Below are 14,393 nucleotides of genomic sequence, written 5' to 3' on the forward strand. Positions count from 1 at the left end.
CGCTGTTCCCTAAATGTTCACCTACTGACACTTGCTCTATTTGACCTACCTCATTTCTCAGAACCAGATCCTCCCTCGCCGGGCCGGAAACATACTGATCACGCTATCCTTTTCATCTACTGTAAATACTGACACAAAGTCATTATTTAACATGCCCGGCACTTCCTTATTTTCATTTACAGTATCACCAAGGGGCCCACATTGCTCCTTACCACATTTTTCCCAATATAGTCATAAATAAAATTGTGTGTTGATTTCGATGTCCTTGCTAGTTTCTTTCCATACTCCCTTTGTGTAGCTCTTGTCTGTTTTATCACCTTTGTTGTTCTTTGTATCTCTTCCAGTTGTTTTCACTTTTTCGTATGCTTTTGTTTCACGTTGTCCCTTTCTCTTTAGCTGTCCAATGGCAAGTAGAGCTTTTGCTCCTTAGGGGTATAAACTGGTTCTGTATCACATTCAGTTATTTTTTGAACATAACCCCCTGATCTTTTGTCATTTTACCCATTAACAGATTTGCCCAGTTTACTGTGGACAATCTCTGTCTCGCCCTGTTGAAGTCGGCCTTACCCAATTCAAAACGCTACGTTGAACTCGATCATATTATGATTGCTATTAGATAAATGTTCATGCACCATTAGGCTATTAACTAAATGTGGCTCATTTCTCATTACTAAATCTAATATGGCCTGCCCCTTGTTGGTTTCTAGGATATATTGTTGCAGTAAATATCCCAGACACACTCACGAAATTCACCACCTTTCTGACATGAGCTAGTCTGCTTCGCCCAATCTAGATGAATGTTAAAATCCCCCATTAAAACCACTCTGCCTTTACTACACGCTTGTCCAATCTCTGCATTTATACATTCTACCACTTCACAGCTGTCACTAGTCTTAAATCCTTTCCTATTTCTTAATTCTACCTATAAATTCTCCACTGCCTGTTTACCTCTCGATATATCCTCTGTTATCATTGACATGGATTGAGAACTGGTTGTCAGACAGGAAGCAAAGAGTAGGAGTAAATGGGTACTTTTCAGAATGGCAGGCAGTGACTAGTGGGGTACCGCAAGGTTCTGTGCTGGGGCCCCAGCTGTTTACACTGTACATTAATGATTTAGATGAGGGGATTAAATGTAGTATCTCCAAATTTGCGGATGACACTAAGTTGGGTGGCAGTGTGAGCTGCGAGGAGGATGCTGTGAGGCTGCAGAGCGACTTGGATAGGTTAGGTGAGTGGGCAAATGCATGGCAGATGAAGTATAATGTGGATAAATGTGAGGTTATCCACTTTGGTGGTAAAAAGAGAGAGACAGACTATTATCTGAATGGTGACAGATTAGGAAAAGGGGAGGTGCAAAGAGACCTGGGTGTCATGGTACATCAGTCATTGAAGGTTGGCATGCAGGTGCAGCAGGCGGTTAAGAAAGCAAATGGCATGTTGGCCTTCATAGCAAGGGGATTTGAGTACAGGGGCAGGGAGGTGTTGCTACAGTTGTACAGGGCAGCGGTGAGGCCACACCTGGAGTATTGTGTACAGTTTTGGTCTCCTAACCTGAGGAAGGACATTCTTGCTATTGAGGGAGTGCAGCGAAGGTTCACCAGACTGATTCCCGGGATGGCGGGACTGACCTATCAAGAAAGACTGGATCAACTGGGCTGGTATTCACTGGAGTTCAGAAGAATGAGAGGGGACCTCATAGAAACATTTAAAATTCTGACGGGGTTAGACAGGTTAGATGCAGGAAGAATGTTCCCAATGTTGGGGAAGTCCAGAACCAGAGGTCACAGTCTAAGGATAAGGGGTAAGCCATTTAGGACCGAGATGCGGAGGAACTTCTTCACCCAGAGAGTGGTGAACCTGTGGAATTCTCTACCACAGAAAGTTGTTGAGGCCAATTCACTAAATATATTCAAAAAGGAGTTAGATGAGGTCCTTACTACTAGGGGGATCAAGGGGTATGGCGAGAAAGCAGGAATGGGGTACTGAAGTTGAATGTTCAGCCATGAACTCATTGAATGGCGGTGCAGGCTAGAAGGGCCGAATGGCCTACTCCTGCACCTATTTTCTATGTTTCTAAGTGATTTCATCCTTAATCACTAAGGCTATTTTCCCCATTTTCCCTATGTTTGCTGTAGAAAGAATAGAAAGTTGTATATCCAGGTTTGCAGATGACACTAAGTTAGGAAGGGCAGTAAGTTGTGCAGCTGGGAGCAGGAAGTTACAAAGGGACACAGGCAGATTAAGTGAGTGGACAAAACTGTGGCAGATGAGTTCAGTCTGGGGAAGTGTGAGGTCATTCACTTTGGATCCAGGAAAGACAAATCAGAATATTTTTTGTTAATGGTGGGGGTCTAAAAACTGTGGAAGAGCAAAGGGATTTAGAGGTCTGTATACACATCCTCTGATGGACAAAAAAATAATAAAAAAGGCTGTTGGAATATTGGCCTTTATCTCGATAGGGCTGGAATGCAAAGGGATGGAAGTGATGCTTCAGTTGTACCTCATCTAGAGTAACAACAGTCACTGCACTTCAATTACAGCATAGAAGGAGGCCATTAACCCCAGTGTCCCTATGCTGGGGCAGTCTGTCTGTGATCGAACCAAAACCCTGGAGTGGGACATGAACTCACGAACGTCTGGCTCAAGAGGCGAGAGCGCTGCCAGCTGAACTGTGGCTGAAGGGAAATCAGGCGGGTCCTGTAGGGGTCTTGGGATCCTTGTGGCCGGATTTTCTCCCAGTGCTTCGCCCAGATGCGAAAGACTAAAATCTGAACTGCCCCCCCACTGGCATTTTAATGCAGTATATTTCGACGCAGTGAATGAGAATTATGTCAGGCAGGGAGTGCTTATCGCTGTATAGATGGGAGGAGGTAGAAAGGGACAAAGACAATACTGAGCTGGTGGGCCAAACTGTGGCAGCTACAGTTCGTTGCGATTTATAAATCCCACTTCTCCTTTCCCGCCAGTCTGTGTGCAGGACGGACGGTTACTTCTCCATCAACGTGCCAAGCTGGTTTAGGCTGCACCAGGTGGTGAGCCCCCTGGTGAAACGGATGTGCGATACCGAGCGGCTGGTCTGCAGCAAGACCTGCCTCAACTCCGCCGACATCGGCTTCGTGGTGGACGGCTCGAGCAGCGTGGGCACCGACAACTTCCGCACCGTCCTGCAGTTCGTGGCCAACATCAGCCGGGAGTTCGAGATCTCCGACACGGCCACGCAGATTGGAGCGGTGCAGTACACCTACGAGCAGAGGCTGGAGTTCGGCTTCGGCGAGCACAGCACCAGGGAGGCGGTGACCGACGCCATCAAGAACATCAGGTACTGGAGCGGCGGAACCAGCACTGGCGATGCCATCAGCTACGCGTCAGAGCATCTCTTCAGCAAGTCCAAACCCAACAAAAGGAAGCTCATGATTGTCATCACGGACGGACGGTCTTACGACGATGTCCGGGCTCCCGCGCTTGCTGCTCATAGAAATGGTAAGATCACTGGGGAGAGGGTGCACGGAGAAATAGTACTGCTCACTGGGGAGAGAGAGAGAGAGAGAGAGAGTGCACATGATTATAAATGTTCCCGTTTCAGGAATTTAACCAATTCTCCTTTGGAAGTTACTATGGCACACGCTTCCACCACCCTTTCAGACAGTGCATTCCCGATCCTAACAGCTCGCCCACGTAAAGGCAATTCTCCTCATCTTGCTTCTTGTTCTTTTGCCAATTATCTTAAATCTGTGTCCTCTCGTTACCGAGGCTCCTGCCATTGGAAACAGGTTCTCCTCATTTACTCTATGAAAACCCCTCATAATTTTGAACAACTTTATTAAATCTCCTCTTAACCTTCTCGGCTCTGAAGAGATCTACCCTAGTCTCTCCACATAACTGAAGTCCCTCATCCCTGATACCATTCCAGTCAATCTCCGCTGAGTGATGGACCAAGCCAATAGTGTTCTCGGGGCAAGTCCGTCCTTATTGCACTCTGCTTAATCCTTCCCAAGACCTGGTACAACTGACCACTGGGAAAGAGAAGGCCTTTGATAGAGGTCTTTTAAAATTATGAAAGGGTTTGTTAGGGTAGATGTTTCCATTTGCAGGGAAGTCAAAAACTAGAGGCCATCAATAAGATAGCCACTAATAAATCCAATGGAGAATTCAGGAGAAACTTCTTTACCCAGAGAGTGGTGAGAATGTGGAACTCGCTACCACAGGGAGTGGTTGAGGCAGTTAGCATAGATGTGTTTAAGGAGAAGCTGGATAAACACAAGGGAGAAAGAAAGAGAAGGATATGCTGATCGGGGTGAGAGGAGACTCGTGTGGAGCATAAAGAACGGCATGGAGTGGTAGGGCCTAACAGTCAGTTTCTGTGCCGTATATTTCATGTAAAAAAACCTCTTAGCCATCTTCCTTTTGCAGGTGTGATTGCATATGCTATTGGGATCGCTTGGGCGGCAGTGGATGAGTTGGAGTACATTGCGACCGACCCCGACAAGGACCACTCCTTCTTCGTCGACGAGTTCGACAACCTGCATCAGTTAGTGTCCCGGATTGTGCACAACATCTGCCAAGAATTCAATTCACAGCCGCGTAACTGAGTAGGGCCCCCATTGGATTGAGAGACTGTAGTTGCTGTAGAGCCACTCGATATATACTTACTGTTTATAAAGCAAGCTTCAAACTATGCAGCCAATGGGGCAGACTTTAGTCCCACGTTTTCTTGTAGATACCAAACTTTGAGAGGCATGTAGATGCGAACCAGGTGGTGGTCACATGAAGTATGGCGCTGTAAGCGCATCCATGTTAATGCAGTGGGCACCTCTTGGTCCACCTGGCCTACTGTTCCAAACCACCCATTCTGTTCCGTTCCTTGCCAAAGTTCCTGGAGGCGCCCCCAACTCTGTCGGGGCAACCATGGCGGATTGGATCCACTGGCTTCCCTAAATCTCACCCCAGGGACGCGTAATATGCACGGCCGAAGTGGGCCCGTCAGCACCCGCAAGAGGCACCTAGCCCCGGTCGGGCCTAGTCAGGTGGAGCAGCTCACGTGACCCATCCCGACCCGAGGCCAGACAGTGGGGAGAGTAGTAGCAAAACGACAGAAAGGAGCCATTCTGCTTCCCGAAGAGGTTTCAAGCCCATTCCTGGCCTGGGTGAGGTTGTGGGTGGGGGTGCTCACTGGAGCCCTCAAAGGGGCTTGCCATAGCTGTGTCCTGTGGAGGTTGGCTGCGGGCAGGGGGAGTAAAGGGCAGAATTCATGGAGTAACCCAAGAACCCACCCCACTGCCTCCCGTGGAGTGAGTGTTCAGAAGATCCACCCCCACCCCAGAAAATGGCACAGATAAAGAATAGGGTGAGTGCCAGCAGAACCAGGGCCTGCCAGAAAATTCCAGCCCAAAGCAGTTGATCTCGAGACTTGAGCACATAATCTAGGCTGACTCTCCCAGTGGAGTGCTGCACTGTCGGAGGTGCCGTCTTTCCAATCAGACCTTAAACTGGGCTCGTCTGCTGACTCTCCCGGTGGCGTACTGACGGAGTACTGCACTATCGGAGGTGCTGTCTTTCCAATCAGACCTTAAACTGGGCTCGTCTGCTTGCTCAGGTGGACGTAAAAGATCCCATGGCACTATTGGAAGAAGAGCAGAGGAGTTCTGGCCAATATTTATCCTCCCACCAACATCACAAACAGATTATCTGTTCATTATCACACTGCTGTTTGTGGGAGCTTGCTGTGCACAAGTTGGCTGCCGCATTGCCTACATTACAACAGTGACTACACTTCAAGAAGTACTTTATTGGCTGTAAAGTGCAGTGGGACATCTTGAGGTGGTGAAAGGTGCTATAGAAATGCAAGTCTTTCTTTTGATCCGCCCTTAAACCGAATTGGAATTTTGTCCTGAGATTTTGGAACTAATATCGGTGTACTCTTGCCTAACAAAAATTCATCCAATCTTCTTCTGATCCATAATGCTATTTTTCCCTATCCTAAAAATGAAGCGATTGATCAGTGAGCTTATCCATTAAATAGCAGAACCACATGGCCAGAGGGGTCCCAGCCTCAATCCTCAGTCTGTGCCGAGGTAGTTGGCAATACAGGTGCTGCAATTGGACTAGTTTGTAAGGATAGAAAGAGCGAGTGAGTTTCGATACAGCCCCTCACCACCTCTTGAAGATGTCCCAAAGTGCTTTGCAAGCCATGGATTACTTTGTCTAGGGGCAGGGTTTTTCACTTTGGGAGGCTCAGCGATTGAGACATGGGAAAGCCCGGGTTCAATCGGGACGAGCGTCCCAACATGGGCCTCCTTCTGTGCTGTGATTGAAGTGCAGTGATATGTAGGCACTCGGTACAAGCAGCAAATGAGATGGACACTCAGTCCCATTTTTTGACGATGGTTGGGGGGCAGGGGGAGAATCATCCGAGGGTCCATTTCTTGATCACTACCAATCCCCTTACTGGACATGGAATAGGGACAGAAAATCGGCCACGAAGGCCCCTGCGGCCAAATAGCTGGCCAGAGCCCACAGTCAAGGGACCACAGCCAAATTAGGCCCAATTGGTAAGGTACTGCAGCAGATAGTCCAGACTTTCAGCAGAGATCATTGTCATGGTAGCTCAGTGGCTATGGTACTGGCCTAGCAATCAAGAGGTCGGGAATTCAAATCCCACAAAATTGTGAATCTAAATTCAATAATTTATGGAGAAAAAAAAATAACTGATGAAAGCTGCCAAACTGTTGCTTAAAAACCCGCCTGATTCCTGGACATCTTCCAGGGAAAGGAACCTGCTACCCTAACCTGGTCTGGCCTACACGTGACTCCAGTCTGACACCACATGGTTAACTCTTCAATGCCCTCAGGACAATAAGTCCTGCCCTACAAGCATCGCCCACATCCCAAGAACAAAATCACAGCACATTATGTCACAAGTAGTGTTTGCTTTCGGACAATATTTACTACATCTGCATTCGTAGCGACTGGTTTAGTGACACATTTTTCTTGCTTAAATATTCATTTGAAGCTGCAGTGGAAGAGCTACTGTGTATGATATATGTACAGTTATTTTATTTACTAAAACCAAATGTTGAATATTTGCAAAGTAACCATAAAAGCCCAATGCTGGAGATATGGTTCGCTGGCTCCGGACTCTGGGCCTCAGCGTGATTACTGTGCGATTCCGTATCCAAACAAATAAAAGTTACGGACATTCAACCTTTATGTTGTGTGCATTTGTTGATCAAATTGGGTTGGTAGCTGCTTCTTGCATGAACATCTTTCATTGTGACTCTGACGTTTGTGGCTTTAGTATAAAAGTGTTTGTGGGGGTGGGGGGGTAAAAAGGTTTTCACCAAACTTCCGCCAGTAACGTCGGTGGAGTGGGAAAACCGGACGAAGTTCCATTCACCCCGTGCTCGCTGACCTACATTGGCTTCCAGTCTGGCAACGCCTCAGTTTTACAACTCTCAGTTTGCAAATCCCTCCACGGCCTCGCCCCTCCCCATCTCTGTAATCTCCTCCAACCCCACCGAGATCGCTGCACATCTCCAATTCTGGCCTCTTGTGCATCCCTGACTTGCATCGCTCCACAATCGTTGGCCGTGCCTTTAACGTCTCGACCCAAAACTCTGAAATTCCCTCCCTAAACTTCTGTTTCTCCTCCTTTAAGTCGCTCATTAAAATACATCTCTTTAACCAAGCTTCTAATATCTCGGTGTCAAATTTTGTTTGATAACACTCGTGAAGCTCCTTGGGACATTTCACGACGTTAAAAGATCTGTATAAATGTTGTTGAAATTGATCCCATGGTCCTTTCTTGTATGCCCAATTCTTAATTAGCCAAGGACCATCCTGGTTGGGCGGTGAAGGAGGAAGGAGCCATCATGCTACAGCGATACATGGCTGGAGAAATAGGGGAGTTTCAAGTTCCGAGGAGGAAAAGGCGCTAGGGACAAGTTGTGCTTACGAAATCAATCTACGACCAGTGTCCTTGACAGGGTACAAAGGATAATAGGGTGGAGGAGGGGCGATAGGAAAGGATGTGAACTAGTAATGACTGGGGGGAGGTGGCTGCATTGAGCACACTAAAAATTAAGGAAAATTGAAGTTGAATCGAGAAACATTGCAGAGTCTATGGAACAGCAGTGTGAATGCATTATCATCATAGGCAGTACCTCAGAATCCTTGCTTCCACTCTAAAAATGAGTCCTTAGGTGGCTGAACAGTCCAATGCAAGAACCACAGTCCCTGTCACAGGTGGGACAGTAGTTGGAGGAAAGGGTGGGGGGGGGGGGGGACAGGTTTGCCGCACGCTCTTTCCGCTGCTTGAGCTTGGCGATGACTTGGGGTGCTCAGCGCCCTCCCGGATGCTCTTCCTCCACTTAGGGCGGTCTTTGACCAGGGACTTCTAGGTGTCGGTGGGAATGTTGCACTTTATCAGGGAGGCTTTGAGGGGGAGAAACATGGGGGCAGGGGAATAGACACAGAGGTGTCTGGGTGAGAGAAAAGACAGGGGGATGTGTAGGGAGATACATGGGGGGGGGGGGGAAGGGGGGAAAGAGAGGAGACACACGGCGGGGGGGGAGGGGTAAGAGAGGAAAAGAGAGGAGACACACGGCGGGGGGGTAAAGAGAGGAATAGAGAGGAGACACACGGCGGGGGGGGGGGTAAGAGAGGAAAAGAGAGGAGACACACGGGGGGGGGAGGGGGAAGGAGACACACGGGGGGGGGGGAAGGAGACACACGGGGGGGGGGGGGAAGGAGACACACGGGGGGGGGGGGGGAAGGAGACACACGGGGGGGGGGGGGGGGGAAGAGACACATGGGGGGGGGGGGAAAGAGACACACGGGGGGGGGGTAAGAGAGGAAAAGAGAGGAGACACACGGGGGGGGGGGGGGAAGGAAGGAGACACACGGGGGGGGGGGGAGAGACACACGGGGGGGGGGGAGAGACACACGGGGGGGGGGGAAGAGACACACGGGGGGGGGGGGAAGAGACACACGGGGGGGGGGGGAAGAGACACATGGGGGGGGGGAAAGAGACACACGGGGGGGGGTAAGAGAGGAAAAGAGAGGAGACACACGGGGGGGGGGGGGAAGGAAGGAGACACACGGGGGGGGGGGGGGGAGAGACACACGGGGGGGGGGGGGGAGAGACACACGGGGGGGGGGAGAGACACACGGGGGGGGGGGGGGGGAGAGACACATGGGGGGGGGGGGAGAGACACATGGGGGGGGGGGGGGAGAGACACACGGGGGGGGGGGGGGGAGAGACACACGGGGGGGGGGAAAGAGACACACGGGGAGGGGAAAGAGACACACGGGGAGGGGAAAGAGATAAACGGGGGGGGAAAGAGACACCCGGGGGGGGGGGAAAGAGACACCCGGGGGGGGGGGAAAGAGACACACGGGGGGGGAGAAAGAGACACACGGGGGGGGGTAAGAGACACACGGGGGGTCTGAAGAGACACACGGGGGGGGGGGAAGAGACACACGGGGGGGGGAAGAGACACACGGGGGGGGGGAAGAGACACACGGGGGGGGGGAAGAGACACACGGGGGGGGGGAAGAGACACACGGGGGGGGGGAAGAGACACACGGGGGGGGAAGAGACACACGGGGGGGGGGAAGAGACACACGGGGGGGGGGGAAGAGACACACGGGGGGGGGGAAGAGACACACGGGGGGGGGGAAGAGACACACGGGGGGGGGGGAAGAGACACACGGGGGGGGGGGAAGAGACACACGGGGGGGGGGAAGAGACACACGGGGGGGGGGGAAGAGACACACGGGGGGGGGGAAGAGACACACGGGGGGGGGGAAGAGACACACGGGGGGGGGGGAAGAGACACACGGGGGGGGGGGGAAGAGACACACGGGGGGGGGGGAAGAGACACACGGGGGGGGGGGAGAGAGAAAACAGGGGAGAGAGAGAACAGGGGGGAGAGAAGAGAGACAGGATGGGGGGAGGGGAGAGAGAGAGAGAGAGAGAGAGAGACGGGGTGGGGAAGAGAGAGAGAGAGAGACGGGGTGGAAGAGAGAAAGCGCGATTGGGTGGGAGTGGGGGGGGGGTGAGAGAGGGTGTTGGGGGAGTGAGAGAGACGGTGGGGGGGGGCGGAAGAGAGAGAGAGAGAGAGAGAGAGAGAGGAGAGAGAGAACGGGGAGGGCAGTCGGAGGGGAAATCGGAGGAACTCAGGGAAGACATACCACGTTCTTCCAACACCTTTACACCCACACCCAATTTCTCGGAAAGCTCAGTGCATGTTTTACAAGCGGCATCGTTGGGAGTGGTTGAAATCTAGAAGACACGACACTCACTATTCACTTCATATGCAATAAACCTGTAACAATCCGTGACCCACACACAATGCCCCAACTATGGCTGGGCGAAGGTCAGGAACTTGGGCTGTGATGGGGGTGGGTGGGAGTAAGGAACCTGGGCTGGGGGAGAGAAACTTTGGTTGGGGTGGCATGCACTTGACCTGGGATGGGATCAGGAACTTGGGCTGGGGGGAGGCATGCACTTGGGCTGGGAATAGGGTCAGGAACTTGGAAGGCTTTTGCTGGGTTGGGGAGCTCGACCCTCTCCGGGTTCTGAAGTCAGAATGGCTCGAATTACACTTTGCAAAGTCACTCAGAACTTGGGCTGCTGGGGGGTTCCCAATTACACATTCCAGATAAACTTCTGGGTGCGGCTTATCCTCCAAGCGGACCAATCAGCGATCGGATCGTGTGATAATAGAGAGCCAATCAGAGCATTTTCACAGTGCAAACAACTGCATTCAAAACAAAAAGGAGGAAACCACCATTCAAAAATCCAGGCTGTGGCTGCAAAACAAGCTCTTCTCCCTCTGAATTAGAGAAACCCCCACAATGAGATGTGACAAAGTGGTACTCCCCAGCAATCTCTTCTGGTGCCTCAGCTCTTTATTCCTTCATGTAAGTCATTGATAAATACAGAGTTGTATATTCAAGTTTGCAGTTGACGCTAGGTTCGGTTTAGATGGGAGCAGGTGGTTACAAAGGCAGATAGGCTAAGTGAGTGGGCCGAACTGTGGGGGATTGCAAGGTAATGCACTTCAGATCCAAGAAATTCAACTGGAGAGAAACTGGGCACTGTAGAGGAACAAAGAGATTTGGAAGTCCTTGTGCACAAATCACTAAAAGCTGGTACACAAGCATGAAAAGCAATTAAAAAGGCCAATGGGATGTTGGCCTTTATCTCAATGGGGAGGAAGTGATGCTTCAGTTAGTCAGGCCTCATCCGGATACTGGGGCGTTCAGTTCTGGGCCCCCTCACCTCGGAGGATATACTGGCCCTGGAGGGGGTGCAGTGCAGATTCACCAGAATGATACCGGGGCTAAAAGGGTTAAATTATGAAGAAAGGTTGTGTATTGGCTGGAGTATAGATGATTGAGAGTCGACTGAATCAAGATGTTTAATACTATAAAAGGATTTGAGAGGGTAGAGAGAAAATATTTCCTCTGGTGGGGGAATCCAGAGGAATCTTGAAACTAGAGCTAGGCCATTCAGGAGCAAAATTGGGAAGCACTTCTTCACACAAAGGGCGCTCTCCAGATCAGTCAATAAATAGAAAGGGGAAAAAAAGCTTTTGCATTTATATAGTGCCTTTCACATCCTCAAGTGCTTCACAGCCAATTAATTACTTTTGACGTATTGTACCTGTTATATAGGCAAACACAGGAGCCAAATTGCATACAGCAAGGCCCTACACACAGCAGTGAAATTAATAACCAGAAATTCTGTTTTGTTGGTGGTGTTGACTAAGGGGAGGAATTTTGTTATGGGATATTTTATATCTATCCGAAAGACGGTGCCTCCGACAGTGCAGCATTCCCTCAGCACTGCACTGAACTGTCAGCCTAGATTATGGGCTCATGTCCCAGAGTGGGGCTTGAACCCACAACTCTTGACTCAGCGAGCAGTGAATGCTACCTGGTCAAAAATACAAGAGTAAGGTTAAGTTAGTTAAGAAACTGGCCATGAAAGTTCAAACAGAAAACAAAATGAAGACTGCAGGGAATATTAAGCACAGTGTGAACGTCTTTTTAGAAATATATTCATAAGAGTGTCAACTGGGACCCCCTGATGATCCCAAGAGAGACACGGAAGAGTGACTTAAAGGACAGTAGAGGGCTTTATGGGGATGGAGCAGAAAAAGAACTTTGAAGAGATCATATGCTAAATTTTCCCAGATCAAGCTTGCCGACCAATTTACACCCAAATTTCCTCCGCCGCTCATTTGCCTGCGCTGGAACGCAAGAATCAGCGTTAAACAAGTGCAAATGCTGCACCACCACGAAGGGTTAATAGCAAGTGGGCTGCTGTCTTCTGCCAGGGAGCCCATCACACAGGGAAGACCAATTCAGCTACTTGTTCCTTCAGAATGTGTGTATGTGGGGGGGGGGGGGGGGCGGAATTAATGGTGCACCGGGACTGACAGCACTTTGGTTAAATATAGTGCAGGTCTCGGTAAGAGAAAAAAAACAGAAACAAAAAAAAAAAAAATCACAAAACACACTGCCATCCAAGAATCTCGGTTATATCAGTATCAGGTGACTTGGGGTCAGACTGACCACACAATTTTTTGACTGGGCTTGATTTAATTCTCATTGCTGTCCTGTGCACAGAGGAAATCCCTTTTTACCAACAAAGTGCATTATGCTAAAACTGTGTTGCAGCAAACAATTTTGAGCTACCAAACATGGATAGCAACCTATGTTGTCACTGCAATACATTTTGTATTAGCCTCCTTGATAAAATGCAACATCTCCGACACCTGGGAATCCCTGGCCAAAGACCGCCCTTAGTGGAGGAAGAGCATCCGGGAGGGCGCTGAGCACCAAGTCTCGTCGCCGAGAGCATGCAGAAAACAAGAGCAGGCAGAAGGAGCGTGCGGCAAACAGACTCCCCACCCACCCTTTCCTTCAACCACTGTCTGTTCCACATGTGCCAGAGACTGTAATTCCCGTATTGGACTCTTCAGTCACCTGAGAACTCACTTTTAGAGTGGAAGCAAGTCTTCCTTGACTTTGAGGGACTGCCTATGATGATGATGACTTTTTCTGCTGGTAATTGTGCTTTGGGGCAGCACCTCAGCACATAAGCCAGGCTGACACTCCTAGTGCAGTGCTGAGGGAATGCTGCACTGTCGGAGCTGCCGTCTTTTAGCATGAGACATTAATCTGAGGCAGTGGACATAATAGATCGCGTAGAACTATTTGGAAGAGCAGCAGGGGCGTTCTTCCAGGTGTCCTGGTCAATATTTATCCCTCAACCAACATCGCAAAAACAGATTATCTGGTTATTTTCATAAATTGGCTGTTGCGTTTCCCTACATTACAGCAGTGACCACACTTCAAAAGTACTTCTTTGGGTATAAAGCACATTGGGATGTTCTGAGGTCATGAAAGGCGCTATATAAAAACAAGTCTTTCTTAATGATTCATGATTTTTGGCTACTACAGTGCTCAGTAATAGAGACCAGTGTACAGCAATTTCTTCCTCTGAAAAATGTACACCTTTCAGCTATCTGGTATTCCTTGGCAAAGAGCCACGATAACCCATTTATTCGTTAAATTTAATTGTGCCCCACACAACCAAAATTTCGAATAATCATACAGATTTATCATACAATCAGCATACTCAAAAGCTATGCTCGTTTAGATTATGTCCGACTATTTCAACTTTTCAAATACTCATTTCATTATGACGTAATTCCGATGTGCTTTATGGGAGGGTTTTTTTTGGGGGTGGGGGGGGGGGGGGGGTGGTGGGAACGGGAGGTGAACGGTGTCCAATATTCATTTTGATTTCCATTTGTTGACTTTTGTGTCCCGATTCCTTCCCCTTCCCTTTTCGCAGTAGATATGTTCCTCACTGCACAGGCTGTGAACAATGATGGCGATTCCCACCTAGTTCCCCTCTCAGCCAGTGATCAATTCTTTTCAAAATTATTGACCTTGGGGGTGGGGGCTGCAAATCTTTCCCTTCCCTCCCTCTGCCCCCAAGAATAAAAGCCCCACAGGTAGTTAATATTTATTTTATAAATCAGACGTGGGCACACCTTTTGGCTCGTTTGGTCTTTTTCCATCAGTTCAAGCCTCTTTTTCCAAACAATCATGGCCTTAATTTAAATTGTAAGTGTGATACGCTTGGTTACCATGCTGACGATTCTTGCGGCTGCTCTGTAAAACATTAACTGTGCTATTGGTACAGAATCATTGGTAGATTTCCATTAGACTCACGCGCATGGGAGAACCAGTGGATGTGGTGTATTTGGACTTTCAAAAGGCCTTTGACAAGGTCCCACGTAAGAGATTGGTGTGCAAAATCAAAGCACATAGTATTGGGGGTAATGTACTGGCGTGGATAGAGAATTGGT

The 14,393-nt window shown here is 49.4% G+C and overlaps 1 protein-coding gene across 2 annotated transcripts in view; it reads left to right on the forward strand.

Annotated features, from left to right (window-relative positions):
* The window catches only part of vit (vitrin), a 75,751-nt gene extending 68,548 nt beyond the window's left edge, over positions 1 to 7,203 (forward strand). For both annotated transcript variants that reach the window (XM_070884842.1, XM_070884843.1), the window contains 2 exons: positions 2,970 to 3,483; positions 4,414 to 7,203. In XM_070884842.1, coding sequence (XP_070740943.1) covers positions 2,970 to 3,483; positions 4,414 to 4,592 — 693 coding nt within the window. In that variant the 3' untranslated portion in view covers positions 4,593 to 7,203. The remainder of the gene's footprint in view (positions 1 to 2,969; positions 3,484 to 4,413) is intronic.
* The last annotated feature ends 7,190 nt before the right edge of the window (positions 7,204 to 14,393 follow it).

This window comes from Pristiophorus japonicus, chromosome 7 (assembly GCF_044704955.1).
Source record: "Pristiophorus japonicus isolate sPriJap1 chromosome 7, sPriJap1.hap1, whole genome shotgun sequence".
Taxonomy (NCBI): domain Eukaryota; kingdom Metazoa; phylum Chordata; class Chondrichthyes; family Pristiophoridae; genus Pristiophorus; species Pristiophorus japonicus.